At 36.3% G+C, this 17,502-nt stretch overlaps 1 protein-coding gene across 5 annotated transcripts in view; it reads left to right on the forward strand.

The window, feature by feature from the left end:
• Nucleotides 1-17,502, forward strand: part of ACER3 (alkaline ceramidase 3) — a 159,212-nt gene that overhangs the window by 118,371 nt on the left and 23,339 nt on the right. For all 5 annotated transcript variants that reach the window (XM_078058577.1, XM_078058573.1, XM_078058574.1 and 2 more), the window contains one exon: nt 6,429-6,487. In XM_078058577.1, coding sequence (XP_077914703.1) covers nt 6,429-6,487 — 59 coding nt within the window. The remainder of the gene's footprint in view (nt 1-6,428; nt 6,488-17,502) is intronic.

Consider the following 17,502-nt stretch of genomic DNA (forward strand, 5'->3'; position numbering starts at 1 on the left):
AAATAAAATATGCTTACTCAAATAATACTAGTTTTATGAAAATTATTAGTAAATATTTTTAGTTTTAAATATTTTAAATGAAACAATTATTAAATAAATTATATTTAATTTATTAGGCATTATTAATTATTAGATACAAATGAAGTAGATATTAAATAGCAGTGAAAACTAATACACCACAGCTCATATAACAAGTTGAATTAGCTCACAAACATAATATTGAGTAAAGGAAGCTTGACACAGATACTACAGGGTTCCATTTATAATGAGGTTCAAAACAGGCAAAATTGAACTCTAATATTAGAAGGCAGAATAGTGGTGAATCTTGGGGAAGAGAGGATATAAGGCTTGAGAGGTACGTATTGAGGTTGATTTATGGTATGCTGTCAATGGTCCATTTTTTTACTTAAAAGTCAAAAAGTACAAACGTACTTGTTTTGTGATAATCATCAAACCATGTTTATCTTTTGACCACTCGTGTGTGTGTGTGTTCAGTTTTAAAAGTTTTTTAAACTTAAAAAAAGGAATAATAAAATGATAAGCAACCAGATGAAAACATAGGTTTGAACAATAGAGGACATCAAACAGCCAGTAAACATAACATACAGTGTTCAACCTGTAACCTGGGAAATATATGTTAAAAACCTCATTGATTGACAGAAATTTAGACATCTGACTATATCATAGGTTGGTGAGAATGTAGCACAAAAGAAACATATATTGGTTGGAGTAAAAATTGATAAAACCACTCTGGAAAACAGTTCAGCTTTTTTAGTTATTTTGATAATACATATAACCTCTGACCTGGCAGTTACACTCCTGGGTACATCCCCTAGATAAACTTGTGTACATGTGCACTAGGATATGTAAGAATGTTCATAGCAGTGAAAACTGGAAATAACCCCAAAATGTTGAACACAAGAATGGGTAAATACGTTGTGGTATTTTTACCCATTTAAATAGTATTTAATATAAAAAAATGAATGAAATATGGCTATATACACAATGTAAGTGAATCAAAAAACACGATGAAAACAAATGTGTGCATTATTATTCTATTGTAAATTAAAATTCAGTTCTATTAAAATTCAAAAAACAGTATTTAGGAATTCATATTTAGGAGACCAGTTTAAGTTAGTAAATATGTAAAGAAAAGCAAAATATGTTTATTATAAAAGACAAGAGAATGGTTTCCTCTAAGAGGATTGGGAGGGGGATTGGGAAGAGACACATGTAGTACTTCTGGAATGTTAACAGGTCTGTTTTTGACCTGAATGGTACTTTCCCAGCTATTGACTTTATGAATACTTGTAAAGCTGTACATTTCTATTCTATGCAATTTTTAAATAGTATTTCACACTTTTAAAAGTTAAAATTTCCCACTAGGTTCAATTTTCCTGGTAGTGGTACCTATCCAGTGCTCAGTATAGAAGAGAAAGAGTTGATGGAGCCAAGTCTAGGAAGATGTGGGAACATACAGAATAAAGAACACGGGAATATATTAACATCAATCAAAAAGAAATGGGCATCTCTTTGGAGATGAGGAATGAGAGAAAGAATGTAGGGAGAAATTGCATATGAATGCAGAAACAATTAGGAGGAGAATTTTAAAAGAGTTCAGGGGGCATCTGGGTGGTTCAGTCAGTTAAGCATCTGGCTCTTGATTTCAGCTCAGGTCATGATCTCAGGGTTGTGAGTTTGAGCCCCATGTCAGGCTCGAGCTGGGCACGGAGCCTGCTTAAGATTCTCTCCCCCCCCCCGCTCCGTCCTTCCCCTCACCCCCTTCTCTCCCTCTCTAAAAAAATAAAAATAGAAGAGTTCAGATTTATACTGTTATAAAATGGGAAATAGAATCATTTGCTGAAAGTGAAGCTAAAGAAAAAGGAAGGATCTAGGGAGTGAGGCAAAATTAGAGCATCTGTTCAGATTTTACCAGATATTTAAAATTTCATGTAACCATTCAGATTTAAAACTGGCATAGGACTTCTGATATTGGTTATTCAGAAGTAGGCTCTTAATTTTTCCTCAAAGATCAGCATGACTCTTAATTATATAATTATACATTTAAAAAAAATTCTGGGGGTGCCTGGGTGTTGGCTCAGTCAGTTAAGTGTTTGACTCTTGGTTTTGGCTCACATCATGATCTTATGGGTTGTGATAACGATCCCCCGATCCTCTGAGAGGGGCTCTGTGCTAAGCAGGGAGTCTGCTTGGGGATTCTCTCCCTTTGCCCCTCCCCCTACTCAGGCTTTCTCCCTCTCTCTCTAAAATAAATAAATCTTTCTTAAAAAATTCTGTTCTTTATTTAAGTTTTTATTTAAATTTCAGTTAGTTACCATACAGTGTAGTATTAGTTTCAGGTGTACCATATAGTGATTCAACACTTCCATACAACACCCAGTGCTCGTTACAGCAAGTGCCCTCCATAATCTCCATCACCTATTTTACCCATCCCCCCCATCCACCTCCCCGCTGGTAACCATCGGTTTGTTCTCTATAGTTAAGAGTCTCTTTCTTGGTTTGGCATCTCTCTCTCTCTCTCTTTTTCCCTTTGCTCATTTTTTTAGTTCCACATATGAATGAAATCATACAGTATTTGTCTCTCTGATTTATTTGCTTAGCATTATACTCTCTAGCTCCATCCATGTCATTGCAAATGGCCAGATTTCATTCTTTTTTATGGCTGAGTAATATTCTAATGTGTGTGTGTACATACACACACATATATGCATATATATATACAGTAATACACACACACACACACACACACATACCACATCTTCTTTATCACTGAATTTTATAAATTTAACTACAGTATGTCTTGGTGTTGGCCTGCTTTTATTGATTTTGATGGGAGTTCTCTTTGCCTCCTGGATTTGGATGTCTGTTTCCTTCCCCAGATTAGGGAAGTTTTCTGTATTATTTCCTTACATAAACCTTCTTCCTCCCTTTCTCTCTCTTCTTCTGGGACTCCTGTGATGTGAATGTTATTACATTTGATGGAGTCACTGAGTTCCCTAAGTCTAGTCTTGTGATCCATCATTCTGCCTTCTCTTTTTTGTTCAGTCTCATTATTTTCCACAATTCTGTCTTCTATATCACTTACTTGTTCCTCTGCTTCTTCCATCCTTCTGGTCATTACATCCAGTCAATTTCGATTCTCAGATATTGCATTTTTCATTTCTGCCTGATGGTTTTTTAGCTCTTTTGTCTTTGCAGTAAGGGTCTCTCTGATGTTTTCCATGCTTTTCTCAATCCCAGCAAGTATCCTTATGATTATTGCTTTAAATTCTGCATCAGGCATATTACTTACATCTGTTTCGATTAGATCTCTGGTTGTGACCTTTTCTTGTTCTTTCTTTTGGGATGAATTCCTCCATCTTGGCATTTTGTTTAGGTCTTTGTCTTCTCTGTGTTAGAAAATCCTGTTATGTATACTGATTCTGTGAGTAATGGCTTTATGAAGAAGAGGTCATATAATGTCCAGGTCCTGGCACTTCAGGAAGTGTCTCTGGTATGTGCTGTGTGCACTCTGCTGCTGTGTTTTGGCTGCTCTGTCCTTCAGGTCAGTTGTCTATAGAGGCTCTCCTTGCCTGCAGTGGACAGTGTTTGGACCTTGGCCAGAGTGTGGCAAGTTTTAACAAGGTGTGCTCTGGTCTGCTTGTTAAATGAGACCTGATGCCATTTCCACTAGAACTAAAGCTTTGCAGAACTGTTTGGTTAGTAGATGTGTTGTGTGTGTGTGTTGGTTGGGGGGGGGGTGGATTGTGATTGTCTTCTGGAGAAGGGGCCCGCTGTGCTGGTCCTTAGGCACACCTGCCCATGAAAAGCAGTACCAGAATAGTATAGACAGATTGGACCTGGTGTAAGCATTAGGCAACAAGTGCTGTGCTGTTTACTAAAGTTGGTTTATGCTAAGGGGTAGGGGAGGGAAATGGTGCCAGCTAGCTCCTTTGTCCCCTGGGAGGGTAGTCCACACTCATTACTCTCAGGAAGCCCTCCCAGAAGAGGGAATAATTCCCCTTGTGCGTCCTGTGTGTCTTTTCAATCACTGTTTTCACACTCTCTGTCTCTAGGTTGTTAGCCTGCCTGGAGCAGTACAGTGCACTTTGGGGTCTATCATAGCCAAGCCTGCTCACTTTCAAAACTCCAAACTTTAGGTACCTGGTGTGGCAGGGACCCATGCAGGGCTTCTGGGTGAGGGTCACAATGTGCTGGGACCAGTGCAGGTTTGACCCAGAAGGGCAGCCGCACCAGAGCAGAAGCAAAGCAGGCTAAATAGTCAGTGTCCAAATTAGCCACCTTCAGCAGGTGTCTCTGGGCCTATGGTGAGGGAAAGGGGAGCAAGATGGCACCTGTTGGCTCCTTTGTCCCTGGAGTGGCAATGCCACCTCTCACAGATGCACTCCAAGAAGAGGGAACAGTCACACACACCCCTGCCATGTGCCCCAGGTAATCCTCAGATCACGCCTTCTGCCCCAGAGACACTTGCCTGCCTTCTCTCCAGGAGCAAGGCAGTGCCCTCGGGTCTCTAACCCAAACAAACCTGCGGACCTCCAAAACTCCAGTCTTTGAGCCCTGCTGGTTGCAAAAACTTACGAAAATCAGCCCCTCTCATCTTCCCAACCAATAGCTTTGGGGAGGTATTCTCCTGTGTGTATCACTGTGCACTCCTTTCTCTCTCACCTTTCTCCGCGACCAGGGCTCCCTCCCCTCTGCAGCACCCATGAGGTCTTTCTCCCCCAAACCATGTCTCCACACATCCTACTTTCCGTAATGTGGCCTTCCCTCTCCTTCTAATTGTGCAGTTTGTTGTATCAGTCCTCAGGTTGATTTATTGGGTACTCACAATGATTTAATAGTTACTTAGCTGTGTTCGAGGGACAAGGCAAGCCTAGGGTCCTCCTACTATGCTGCCATCCTAGCTCTCCCTCTATATACCACATCTTTATCCATTCATCAGTCGATGGGTACTTGGGCTGTTTCTATAATTTGGCTATGGTAGATAATGCTGCTATAAACATTGGGGTAAATGTATCCCTTTGAATTAGTATTTTTGTATTCTTTGGGTAAATACATAGTAGTGCAAATTGCTGGATCGTAGGGTAGTTCTATTTTTAACTTTTTGAGGAACTTCCATACTGTTTTCCATAGTTGGCTGCACCAGTTTGCATGCCCACCAACAGTGCATGAGGGTTCCCTTTTTTCCACATCCTTGGTACCACCTGCTGTTTCTTGTATCGTTGATTTTAGCCATTCTGACAGGTGTGAGGTGATAGCTCATTGTAGTTTTGATTTGTGTTTCCCTGATGATGGGTGATGTTGAGCATCTTTTCATGTGTCTGTTGGCCATCTGTATGTCTTCTTTGGAGAATTGTCTGTTCATGTCTTCTGTGCATTTTTAACTGGATTATTAGTTTTTCAGGTGTTGAGTTTTATGGTTGTTGTTTTTTTAAGATTTATTTATTTATTTATTTTAGAGGGAGAGAGAGCATTAATGGGCGGGACAGAGGGAGAGGGAGACAGAATCTCAAGCAGTCTCTGCACTGAGGATGGAGCCCAATTCGGGGCTTGATCTCATGACCCTGAGATCATGACCTGAGCTGAAACCAAGAGGCCGAAGCTTATCCGACTGCACTACCCAGGTGCCCCAAGTTTTATAAGTTCTTTGTGTATTTCGGATACTAACCCTATATCAGATAAACAATTTTAAAATTTGTAAGAAACCACAAAAGACCCCGAGTAGCAAAAGCAAACCTTGAAGAAGAAAAGCAAAGCTGGGGGCATCACAATTCCAGACTTCAAGTTATATTACAAAGCTGTAGTAATCAAAACAGTATGGTACTGGCACAAAAATAGACACATAGATCAGTGGGATGGAATGGAAAACCCAGAAATGAACCCACAACCATATGGTCAATTAATCTTCGAAAAAGCAGGAAAGAATTTCTACTGGGAAAAAGACATTGTCTTCAACACATGGTGTTGGGGAAACTGGACAGCCACGTGCAAAAGAATAAAACTAGACCACTTTCTTACACCGTAAACAAAAATGAATTAAACATGATTAAAGACCTAAATCTGAGACTTGAAACCATAAAAATCCTAGAGGAGAACACAGGTAGTAACCTCTTTGACATTAGCCATAGCAACTTCTTTCTAGTTATGTTTCCAGAGGCAAGGAAAACAAAAGCAAAAATAGACTGTTGGGACTTCATCAAATAAAAAGCTTCTGCACAGTAAAGGCAACAACAAATCTAAAAGGCAGCCTATGGATGGGAGAAGATATTTGCAAAAAGTCTGTTCTTTAAAATGTAACAAAAGATAATCTTTACATTTTATTGAGAGGGCTATTTTTGTAGGTAAAATATACTTCCTTTGCCAAAGAATAATGATTTTACTAACTTCATTTTTCCTTTCTTATTCAGGTCATGTATGGAGTGTTGGTCTTCACATTAGTACTTCGATCTATTTATATTGTTACATGGTAAGTGGTTTGGATCAACAGTATGATTACATTCAAGCAATAAATCTATAGCCTAAATTGAAATAACACATAAAACCCAACTCTAGCAGTGATATTGATAGAAAACTTTAGGCCAGTATTTATTGTGGTATAAGATAATAAATATTAGTTCTTTAAGCAAGGTGTTAATTGGCATCCTGTAAAAACAAAAGTTCCAACATTAATCTGAGGAAAACTGTATGATGGCCTCCTTTTGAATATTTGTAGTGTACATTAGTATATTGCCTTGAAAAATCCCTACAGTAAAAAATTGTTTTTGTTTCTCAAACTACTTGACTCAGAACCCTTCTTACAATACACTATTTAAGGAAGACAATGTCAGAAAGAATCAGTACTCCAGAGAGATGATTTAGGAAATAGTCATAATCTTTATAGAGGTTATGAAGATTAAATAATAAATATTCATGTGAGTAATTTCCATGGGACCTGGCCATACAGCATGTGCCCAATAAATAAATAATATGATTTATGGGTTTATCCTTTTTTAATTAAGCTTTTTATTTTGAGGTAATTGTAGAAGCACGTGTATTGTAATAATAGAGATCTTCTATACCCTTTACCAATTTTCTCCACTGATAATGTCTTGCAAAACTATAGTACAACATTACAACCAAGATTTGACATTGGCAGAGTCAAGATACAGAACAATTCCATTGGCACAAGCATCCCTGTGTTGTCCTTTTATAGCTGTACCCACTTCTCTCCTACCCCATCCTCTCACCACCTATCCTTAATCCCTGGCATTCACTAATCTGTCCTTCATTTCTATAATTTTTTTATTTCAAAAATATTATATAAATGGAATCATACAGTATATATAATAACCTTTGGGATTGGCCTTTTGCACTCAGCCTAATTTACTGGAGATAAGTTCATGTTGTTGAGTGTGTTGATAGTTCATCCCTTTCTATTGCTGAGTAGTATTCCGTGATATGGATGTACCACAGTTTAACCATTGACCTATTAAATGACATCTGGATTGTTTGTAGTTTTTGACTATAAAGAATAAAGTTGCTGTGAACACTTGTTTATAGGTTTCTGTGTGAATGTAAATTTTCCTTTCTCTGGAATAAATGCCCAAAGTGAAATTGCTAAATTGTATCACGGTTATATGTTTAGTTTTTCTCAGAACTGTCATACTGTTTTCCAAGGTGGTTCTACCATTTTACATTTCCACCAGCAGTGTATGAGTAACCCAGTTTCTCTGCATTCTTGTCAACATTTCGTGTTGTCACTATTTATTTTAGCCATTCTTACAGGTATGCACTAATCTCTCACTGTGGTTTTAATTTTCATTTCCCTAATGTCTAAAGATGAACATATTTTCATGTACTTATTTGCCATCTGTATATCCTCTTTGTTGAAATGATTGTTCGTGTCTTTATCCATTTTCTGATGGTATTGTTTCTCTTTTTTTTCAGTTGAGTTTTGAGAGTTCTTTATATATTTTAGATACTAATCCTTCATCAAATATGTAGCTAAAATATTTTCTCTCTCAGACTAAACCTTGTCTTCTCATACTCTTCAGAGTCTTTCATAGAGCAAAAAAGTTTTTAATTTTGATGAAGTCCAATTTATCAGTTTTCATTTTATGGATCATACTTTTGGTGTCACATATAAGGACTCTCTCCCTAACCCTAGATTTTATCCTGTTTGTTTGTTTGTTTGTTTTCTAAAAGTTCTGTATAGTTTTACATTTTACATTTGAGTTCATGATTTATTTTTAATTAATTTTCATATAAGGTATAAGGCTTAGGTCAAGGTCCATTTTTTTTTTTTTACCTATGAATGTCCATCTGCCCCAGGACCACTGGTTGAAAAGGCTATCTGAAATTTCTCCACTGTATTGTTTTTGCTCTTTTCCTCAAAAATGATTCATATATATTTGTGTGGATCTATTTCTGGGTTTTTTATTTTGTCACATTGATCTGTGTCTCTGTCCCTCCACCAGTGCTACACTCTTGATTACTGTAACTATATATAAAACAACTCTTCAAATCATGTAGACTAATGATTCCTCTCAGTTCTTTTCACAATTGAAAAGAGGTGTTTAGGTTCATTTGTCTTTCCATATAAATTTTACAGTATATATTTAAATATGTGTATATTTAAATTTTTTGTTGGGATTTTGATAGGAATTGTATTAAACCTGCATATCAATTTGCAAAGAATTCACATCTTTACTATGTTGAGTCTTCCAGTCTATAAACACACATGTCTCTCCATTTATTTTGATCATCTTTGATTTTGTTCATTGACATTTTAGAGTTTCCATTTCTTGAGCAATTGTAAATGGTATTTTATTTTTAAATTTGGGTGTCCACATGTTCATTACTATTATATAGAAATACAGTTGGTTTTCTTTATGTTTATCTTGTATTCTGCCACCTTGCTGAACTTAATAGTTTTAGAAGACTTAGAGATTCCTTGAGATTTGCTGCAGATAGGGACAGTTTTTACCACCCTTTCTAATGTATGTGCTTTTGATTTCTATTTTTGCCTTATTCTCTCTAGAACTTCCAGGACTATATTGAATAAGAGTGGTGATAGTAGATATCCTTGCCTTGTTTTCAGTTTTAGGGGAAATAATATTAAGTCTTTCACCATTAACTCAAGTGCAGTGTTAGCTGTATGGTTTTTGTAGATGTTCTTCATCAAGTTGAGGAAGTTGTTCAATTTCATCAGACATTTCAATATCAGTTGATTTGATCGTACGATTTTTTCTGCAGTCTCTGAGTATGGTGTTATTACATTGATTGATTTTCAAATATTGAACCATCTTTGTATTCTGAATGAACCCCACTTAATCATGGTATAAAATTGTTTTTATATGTTGCCAAATGATACTTGTTAATATTTTGTTAAGGATTTTTACATCTATAATCATGAAGGATATTGGTTTATAGTTTTATTTTTTGTTTCACAGTTCTCGAGGCTAGAAGTCAGAAATCAAGGTGTCAGTATGGCCATGATTCCTTTGAAACCTGTAGGGGAATCCATCCTTTACTTCTTAGCTTCTGGTGATTTGCTGGCAATGTTTGGCACTCCTTGACTTTTATCCACATAATTTCTGCCTCTGCCTTTGTTATGCCATGGTGTTGTCCTGTATTTCCGTGTCTTTACATGGTTGTTTTCTTTTCTTTTTTTTTTTTTTTAAAGATTTTATTTATTTATTTGAGAGAGCGAGAATGAGAGAGAGAGAGCATATGAGAGGGAGGAGGGTCAGAGGGAGAAGCAGACTCCCTGCTGAGCAGGAAGCCCGATGCGGGACTCGATCCCGGGACTCCAGGATCATGACCTGAGCCGAAGGCAGTTGCTTAACCAACTGAGCCACCCAGGCGCCCCTACATGGTTGTTTTCTTATAAGAACATCAGTCATATTGGTTTAGGAACCCACTCTATTCCAGTATAACCTCATCTTAACTAATTATATCTGCAATGACCCTATTTCCAAATAAGGTCACATTCTGAGGTACTGGGACTTAGGACTTCAACATATCCTTTTTGAGGGGAAAAATTTAACCTACAGCAGTGCACCCTGCACCACTTAAAATATGCATTTTATATGCATTTATAACTACATCAGACAATATTATGGTTTTTGCCCCACCATAAAACATAATTTAGAAACTCAAAGGGAAAGAAAAATATATTATGTTTATTCATATTTTTACTCTTTCCTTTTTCTTCCTCTCTAACATTCTAAGATTCCTTCTCTCCTCATTTCTTTTCTGTTTAGAAAACTTCCTTAGCCATTCTTTTAGGGTAGATCTGTTGGCATTATATCCTCTAGGTTTTTCTTCATGTGAAAATGTGTCTTGATTTCTTCTCTGGTTACAGAATTCTAGGTTGACAATTCTCTTTCAGAACTTGAAAAATGTTGTGCAACTTTTCTCTGGCCTTCAGGTTTTCTGATGAGAGATCCTGTCATTCAAATTTTTTATTTCCTGTAGTATAGGAAAGGTGTTGCTTCTCTTTCACTCTTTTCAGGATTTCCCCTTGTCTTTAGTTTTCAAAATTTTGTCTGTGATGTGTCTTCTTGATGTGGATTTCTTTGGGTTAGCTTGTTTGAGGTTAGCTTAGCTTCTTGAATCTGTGGGTTTATAGTGGGTTTTTTTTGTTGTTGGGAGGAGTTTTTTTGGCCAAATTTGAATGTTTTCAGGCATTATTTCAAATACTTTTTCAGCCCTGCCTTCTTTCTTCTCTCCTTCCAGGACACCAATAACATGAATGCTAGATCTTTTGTTATAGTCCCACCTTCTTATGACCTGATGAGGAAGGAAGTCTAGACTCCCCACTCAGTCTTTGCAGCATGGATGGGGGTGAGGCTAGAGTTTTTTCTGGGGTGTTTGGCTATAGAATAGTAGTTACTATGTAAATTTTCACTCTTACTAGGCTGCCTCTTTTCTGGTCATTTGGCTAGAGAGAGCAGGCTTTTGTTAGGATTTTTTTTTTTTTTGTCTGTACCTAGTGGCATTTCTGGGTTGCTAGCATCTTCAGTTCCAACTCTGGGATATATGAGGCAAAAAGAAAACATATGGAACTTATCACTGTAGTGTAACTCAGGTCCCAAAGTCTCTAGCCAGTTGGCCTTCTCCACCTTTCAGAGTCTTCTTATGTTTGTTTTTATGTAATGTTCAGGATTTTTAATTACACCTAGTGGGGAGAACAGGGAAAAGTGTGTCTGTTTCATCTTCCCAGAAACAGAAGTTCCTAATTTATTCTGCTTTTAATCTAGGCACCTTAGGGAAGTGTAAAGAAGCATAAAATACAGTTCTTGCCTAAATCAAGTCCAAAAGATAAGATACCAATGCTTCTAGAAACACAAATGACAGATCTGTAAAAAGTGTGTAATAGTGGAAGTCCTAGGAGATAAAACATCTTTCTTTTATCTGTCTTGCCACAGCTTCTTTTGGTGATCATTTCGTTTAATATTGTTCATGTTTACCTATCTGTCTTGTCCATCTAGATTATGTTTCTTGAAGTCTTCGTTATCATGGTAACCTCTGGAACTCAGAATAGTGCTTGTCAGTAAAGATATTTTAAAATCAGATTGAAACTCTAGAACTTGTTTTTTGTTTTTGTTTTATTTTGTTTTTTACTCTAAAAATATATATCTGAAAATTTCTTTTGTAACAAAACATCTAGAAATTGTGGATGAAGCACAACAAACATCCTTTTAAATGCATAGCTGAACTCAAAAAAATGTAAAGAAAATTCTAAAGCATCAAATGCAAAGAAGGAGTTGAAAACTAAACTGACAAATGAGTTCTGAGATCATGAGCAGTTATGAGGCACCTTGTCTTTTAGCATTAGTTTTAGGTAGGAAAAATGACTCCCCTCTGAATTTGTAGTCACTGTTCTGCCTTCCCACAGATTTTGGATTCAAATACACATTACCTTTATTGTTTGGGAAACTTCAAGGTGTAAAATTATCTTAAACTGATCCGGCATTCCTAGAGCTCCAGTATATCTGAGAGAAGCAAAACCAAAGTATCTTTAAAGAAATGTAGTTTCATGTAAGCCCCTTAGGATTTCTGCAGATTGGATGGAGATCAAACAAGTGTGCCAATCAATTCCAAAACCAGAGGAGGAAATAAACTACCATAAGTAAAAGTCAGGAGAAACACAAATCAGTAGAAATAAACCCCCCAAATCAGATGCTGAAATATAAAGTAACTATTTAGGAAATATTTAATGAAATGAAAGAGAAAATGAAAAGGTGACCAAGGAACAGGAGATTATCAAAAGTGAAATTCCAGATTTGAAAAAGAATCAATGAACTTCTAACATTAAAAAATATATATTGAAATAAAAAACTCAGTGGATAAGCTAAAAAGTAGATTAGACACAGATGAAGAGAGAATTAATTAAATTGGAAGGCAAGTCTAAAGAAATAAGCCAGAAAGCATTATAGAGAAATAACACTTCTTATTGCAGTTCCAAGGGAAAGAATAGCAAAAAATTGGGACAGAATAGATACTCAAAGAGATAGTAGGTGTAATGTAGATGCTAGAAAGCTAAGAGCTGTATTTCCCTTATTTCTTTTGCCGATAAGTTTCCAGATACATTCAGGTTCTGCCAATCACATGTATTCACATAAGATTGAATTCAGAACCAAGTTAAGTGGGGAAGAGAAATGGTAGTATGTAAGGCATTCGTTTACTAGAATGGATCTAAGGTGTGCATCATGGCTCTGGAAACAAGTGTGATGATAGCTTCCTGATATGAATTATAGCTAAGGTTACAATATGATGCTGGGTGAAACAGTGGTCCAGAGGCCTCCGAATTCTTTGGCTTCCTAAATGTGAAAAAGAAAAAAGTTACTTTGGCAAGATAATTCTGTGGTAGTGTTCATGAGTCATTCCTAGAGAGCCTAATCCTTGCTCATTCATCATTTTGGTTGGAATTGAATATTAAATTCTTTTCTGCTCTAAATAGAGATATTATTTGCAGTTGAATGTAGAAAAAGCATACTGAAATTGCTGAAATCCAAAGAGAAAGATCTTACAACATCCAGAGATAAAAGATATATTACTAACAAAGGAATAGTCAGCAACAGACTTATCAACAGCAACAATGGAAGCCAAAACACAGTAGACTATTATCTTCAAAATGCTGAGAGAAATTAACCATCAACTTAGAATTATATACCCAAATATCTTTTAAAAACAGGGACAAGATAAAGACATTTTAAAACAAACTTTAAAAATGGAGAAAGTTTACCAATATACCTCACTAAAAGACTTTCCCTTTAGGAACTACTTTAGCTGGTGGAGAAAAAATGATAAACCTGTGGGATTATCTGAACAAAATATTGTGACTGTTTAATATCCATTTTGATATATTTTTAAATGAAACTAAAGTGGTGGACAAAATAATATGAGATACAAGAGGATAATCTTAGTTACATAGTTCCTAAGGTCCTTTTTATTTTGGAAGAAGGTACAGACAGTGATTGATTTTAGATTTTACATGTGTGTTTTTGATAACCATGAGAAACAGTAGTTGATTTTGTAGTGACTTTCAAAAACATGAGGGAGTAAATGGAATTATATAAACTGAATCCAGGGGCACCTGGGTGGCTCACTCGTTAAGCAGCTGCCTTCGGCTCAGGTCATGATCCCAGCTTCCTGGGATCGAGCCCCACATCGGGCTCCCTGCTCAGCAGGAAGCCTGCTTCTCCCTCTCCCACTTCCCCTGCTTGTGTTCCCTCTCTCGCTGTGTCTCTCTCTGCCAAATAAATAAATAAAATCTTAAAAAATTAAAAAAAAAATAAACTGAATCCAAAAGAAATTAAGAAAAGAATGGTAAAAAGGGAAGCAGAGAGAAGTCAGAACAAATACAAAGCAGAAACTAAAGGGGTAGAAATAATTCAAAATATATCAATAATCACAGTAAATATAAATGGACAAATCTAAGCAATTAAAAAACAAAAACTCTCCAGCAGGGAAAAGAAATCCAGCTATGTGCTATTCATAAAAAGCATGATTAAAACATAAATACACAGTACATTGCACACCCACCACAAAATATACATAGCTTAAGAGTTGTATCTCTTTTCTCAGCAGGTACCAGTTGTAAATAGGAATGAACTAGGAGCCAAAATGTGAAACCAAAAATGAAGCAGCTATGTGTAGTTAGTAATTTCTAGTTTAAATTGTAAGGGAACATTGTGGCTTCATATGTGTTATTTTATATTGTACTTTTCCCATCACTGATGGTTTGGACTTTAATAAAAGAAATTCCATAGTTTTTAATATCACAAAATGAGAATATTTCAACAGTTATATTCTAGAAAGCAATATACTAATTGAAGTGAATGCTTATATATATTAAGATATAGCCTTAAACCTTTGTCTCCATGCCTAACTGTCAAATGATTAAAACTATTATCGTCAGCATGCTGGACCGAGAGGTAAACACTGAAGTGGTTAGAGCAGGTACTGATGCTCTCAGTGTTCAGCACTATATGTTTATGCTACAAAAGTGCCATACTAGACTCTAGCTAGCTAGTACTGCTGCATTATGTAACTCCAAAGAGGAAGACAGGACTTGATTAACTAAATGCTTGTTTAAGATACTGTTATTATCCTTGGCTTGGATATGTCATGCAGCTTTATGTGGCTATTTTCATTTACTTAGCATTACTTTAATACCTTGAGTGGAGAGCCAGACATTCTCTTCACCTGACTAGCAATGGCCATTTAACTGCAGTAGGAAAAAGCAAAAAAACCATTTTGTATGAAAATTGGTGACAACTGGCACTTAAGATCAGTAGAGTTGTTTATTCTTGGTGCTTAAGATGCTGTCTGCCCAAAGCTCTGAAAGACTTTAAGAAAGAAAGTAATACTTACTATAATACTACTGAGTTTTCGTAGAATTATTACATTTGATAATAAAACCACCTGATTAGTCTCAAAAAATCCACCTAAATACACAGTACTTTTAAAAGAAAAGGGTATAAAAACAATATGTGCCACACAAATACTGACTAAAAGAAAGTTGGACTAGCTATTTTAATAACAAAAAAAATTAAAGCATTATTTAAAACAAATGTGTTTGCTACATTATTATTAAAATATTTGATTTACCAGGAAAAAAAAGGCAGTTCTAAACCTTTTATGGAAAATTTTAAGCAAAAATTGACAGAATTACAAAGAGAAGTATATCAATGCTCCATCATTCTGAAATATTTTAACACAGTAACCATATGAACAAGGATATAGACAAAATTTGAATAATACAATAACAAGTTGATGTAATATATTTAAGTTAAAGAAGCTTGGTCTTCTCAAGCATGCATGGAGTAGTTATTAAATCTACCAGACACTAGTTTTAAAGCAAGGTTCACCAAACTTTAAAGTATAACATGTTCTCTGACTATAGTACAATTAGTCAAAACAGGATTAGTCAAAATAGCCCATATATTTGGAAACTTAAAACCACACTTGTAAATACAAGTAAGAAAAAAAAAATCACGGTAGAAATAATACTTAAAAAGTAATCATAGTGAAAGTACTACAAATCAAGTACTACAAAGTACTGGTTCTTAGAGGGAAATTTATGCCTTAGATGTTTATATTAGAAGTAGAGAAACTGAAGAATAATGAACTAAGCATACAACTTCAATAATTAGAAAAAGGATCAATAGAATCAATCCACATAGAAATGAAGAATGGGACTACTAAAGGTCAGACATTAATGAAAAGAAAACATATAATATTAAAGATCAACATCTTCAATCTAATTTTGCTCCCTTCTCGAACCCTACTAAAACTCCAACAAAGGAATTTATTTATAAAGCATAAACCCACAAGAAGACTCAATAAAATTTTAAAAGCTGAAAAATAGATGGATTATGGCTAATCCAAGAAAGCCGAATTTTAAACAAAGAACCTCCAGTTTACATCAGAATTTTCTCAAGTATCAAGTATCAAGCATTAACAGCAACAGACAGTTTGGAAAAGCAGATGGAAGTGGGGTTTAACATAAAGAGGACTGGTTAAAAGCCTTAAGAAGCTGTTAAATGCTTACATCCCCTCACCTATTCCATACCACTGAATAACTGCAGGAGCCTGTAGGTTTATTCTCTGGTAAAGGTGAGCAATGTCTCTAGATTGGGCTTTGCCAGACACAACTGAGCATGTGAATACCATGGTGAAATCAGAGAAATTGGATGACCTTATGCATTTTGAATGTTGAATGTAAAAACTTCGCAGAAAATTGAGAGAATCTTCTTTTAGGGAATATGAGAAGCCTAAAAGATCTAACGATACTGATTTGGGGGTTCCCTAACAATTGGCGCAGCAAAATAACCCTGCAATAAAGGTTACTAGTCTAAGGGCCTCAACCACATGCTTAGAGCTTGTGGTCATCTTTTTATTTTCCCATTCTTAAGAATGAGGAAACCGGGGCGCCTGAGTGGCTCAGTCGTTGGGCGTCTGCCTTCAGCTCAGGTCATGATCCCAGGGTCCTGGGATCGAGCCCCGCATCGGGCTCCCTGCTCGGCGGGAAGCCTGCTTCTCCCTCTCCCACTCCCCCTGCTTGTGTTCCATCTCTCACTGTGTCTCTCTGTGTCAAATAAATAAAATCTTTAAAAAAAAAAAAAAAAAGAATGAGGAAACAGTGCCAGACATGATGAATGCATCCAGTATGAAAGAGACCAAAACAAATAAGGGGGAAGAAAATCAACTTAGAACAAACAACTTATGCATGAAGAAGAAAACTTCAAAAATAACAAAACAACAAATATCATTAATCCATTCATATTTCTAGAAATATACTATATCTGTGAGTCAAGAGTAGGATGCAGTATAAAAAAAAACATTCAGAGAATCTCCACCACCCCCCCCCCGAAGATACTAAAAATACAGTAAAATGGAAAACTGAAGTGAATGGTTTGAAAGCTACAGTTAAAGAAGCCACTGGAATTCCTTCTCCAGAACACACATTGTGATTGCATTATGGCCCATCATCCCCCATCCACCAGTAAGAATCTACCACAGGAAAGGCACTAAACCCATGGTGTGGTCTAGAGTAAACAAGATAGCATGAGGCCTCAGGACCCTTGGGCCCACTCATCACCACTGCTGTAGAAACAGTGAAGTGTTTCCTCAAGTCTGTGGGCTTCACAGCAGAAAAGGCAGAAGCACACGCACACACACACACACACCTGGGTGCCATCAGGATGATGAGAAAGAAATGGAGAAGAGACTCAGTATTACTGGGCCAGATACAAGAACCAGCATAAAAAAGGGGAGGGGACAATGCAGATAAAATGGAAGAGAAGGGATCATTACCAAAATTACTTAAGAAAATATCCTGCAATTGAAAGACATGAATTATTACATTGAAACAACCCACTGGCTATTCAACACAATGGGTAGAAATAGACCCATGCCAGTTTCAGAATTCTTGACAAGGAAGATTCCACAAGTTTGTAGACTTAGAAGGCAGAAATACATACAAAGGAT

Source organism: Halichoerus grypus, chromosome 11, assembly GCF_964656455.1.
Source record: "Halichoerus grypus chromosome 11, mHalGry1.hap1.1, whole genome shotgun sequence".
Lineage (NCBI taxonomy): Eukaryota > Metazoa > Chordata > Mammalia > Carnivora > Phocidae > Halichoerus > Halichoerus grypus.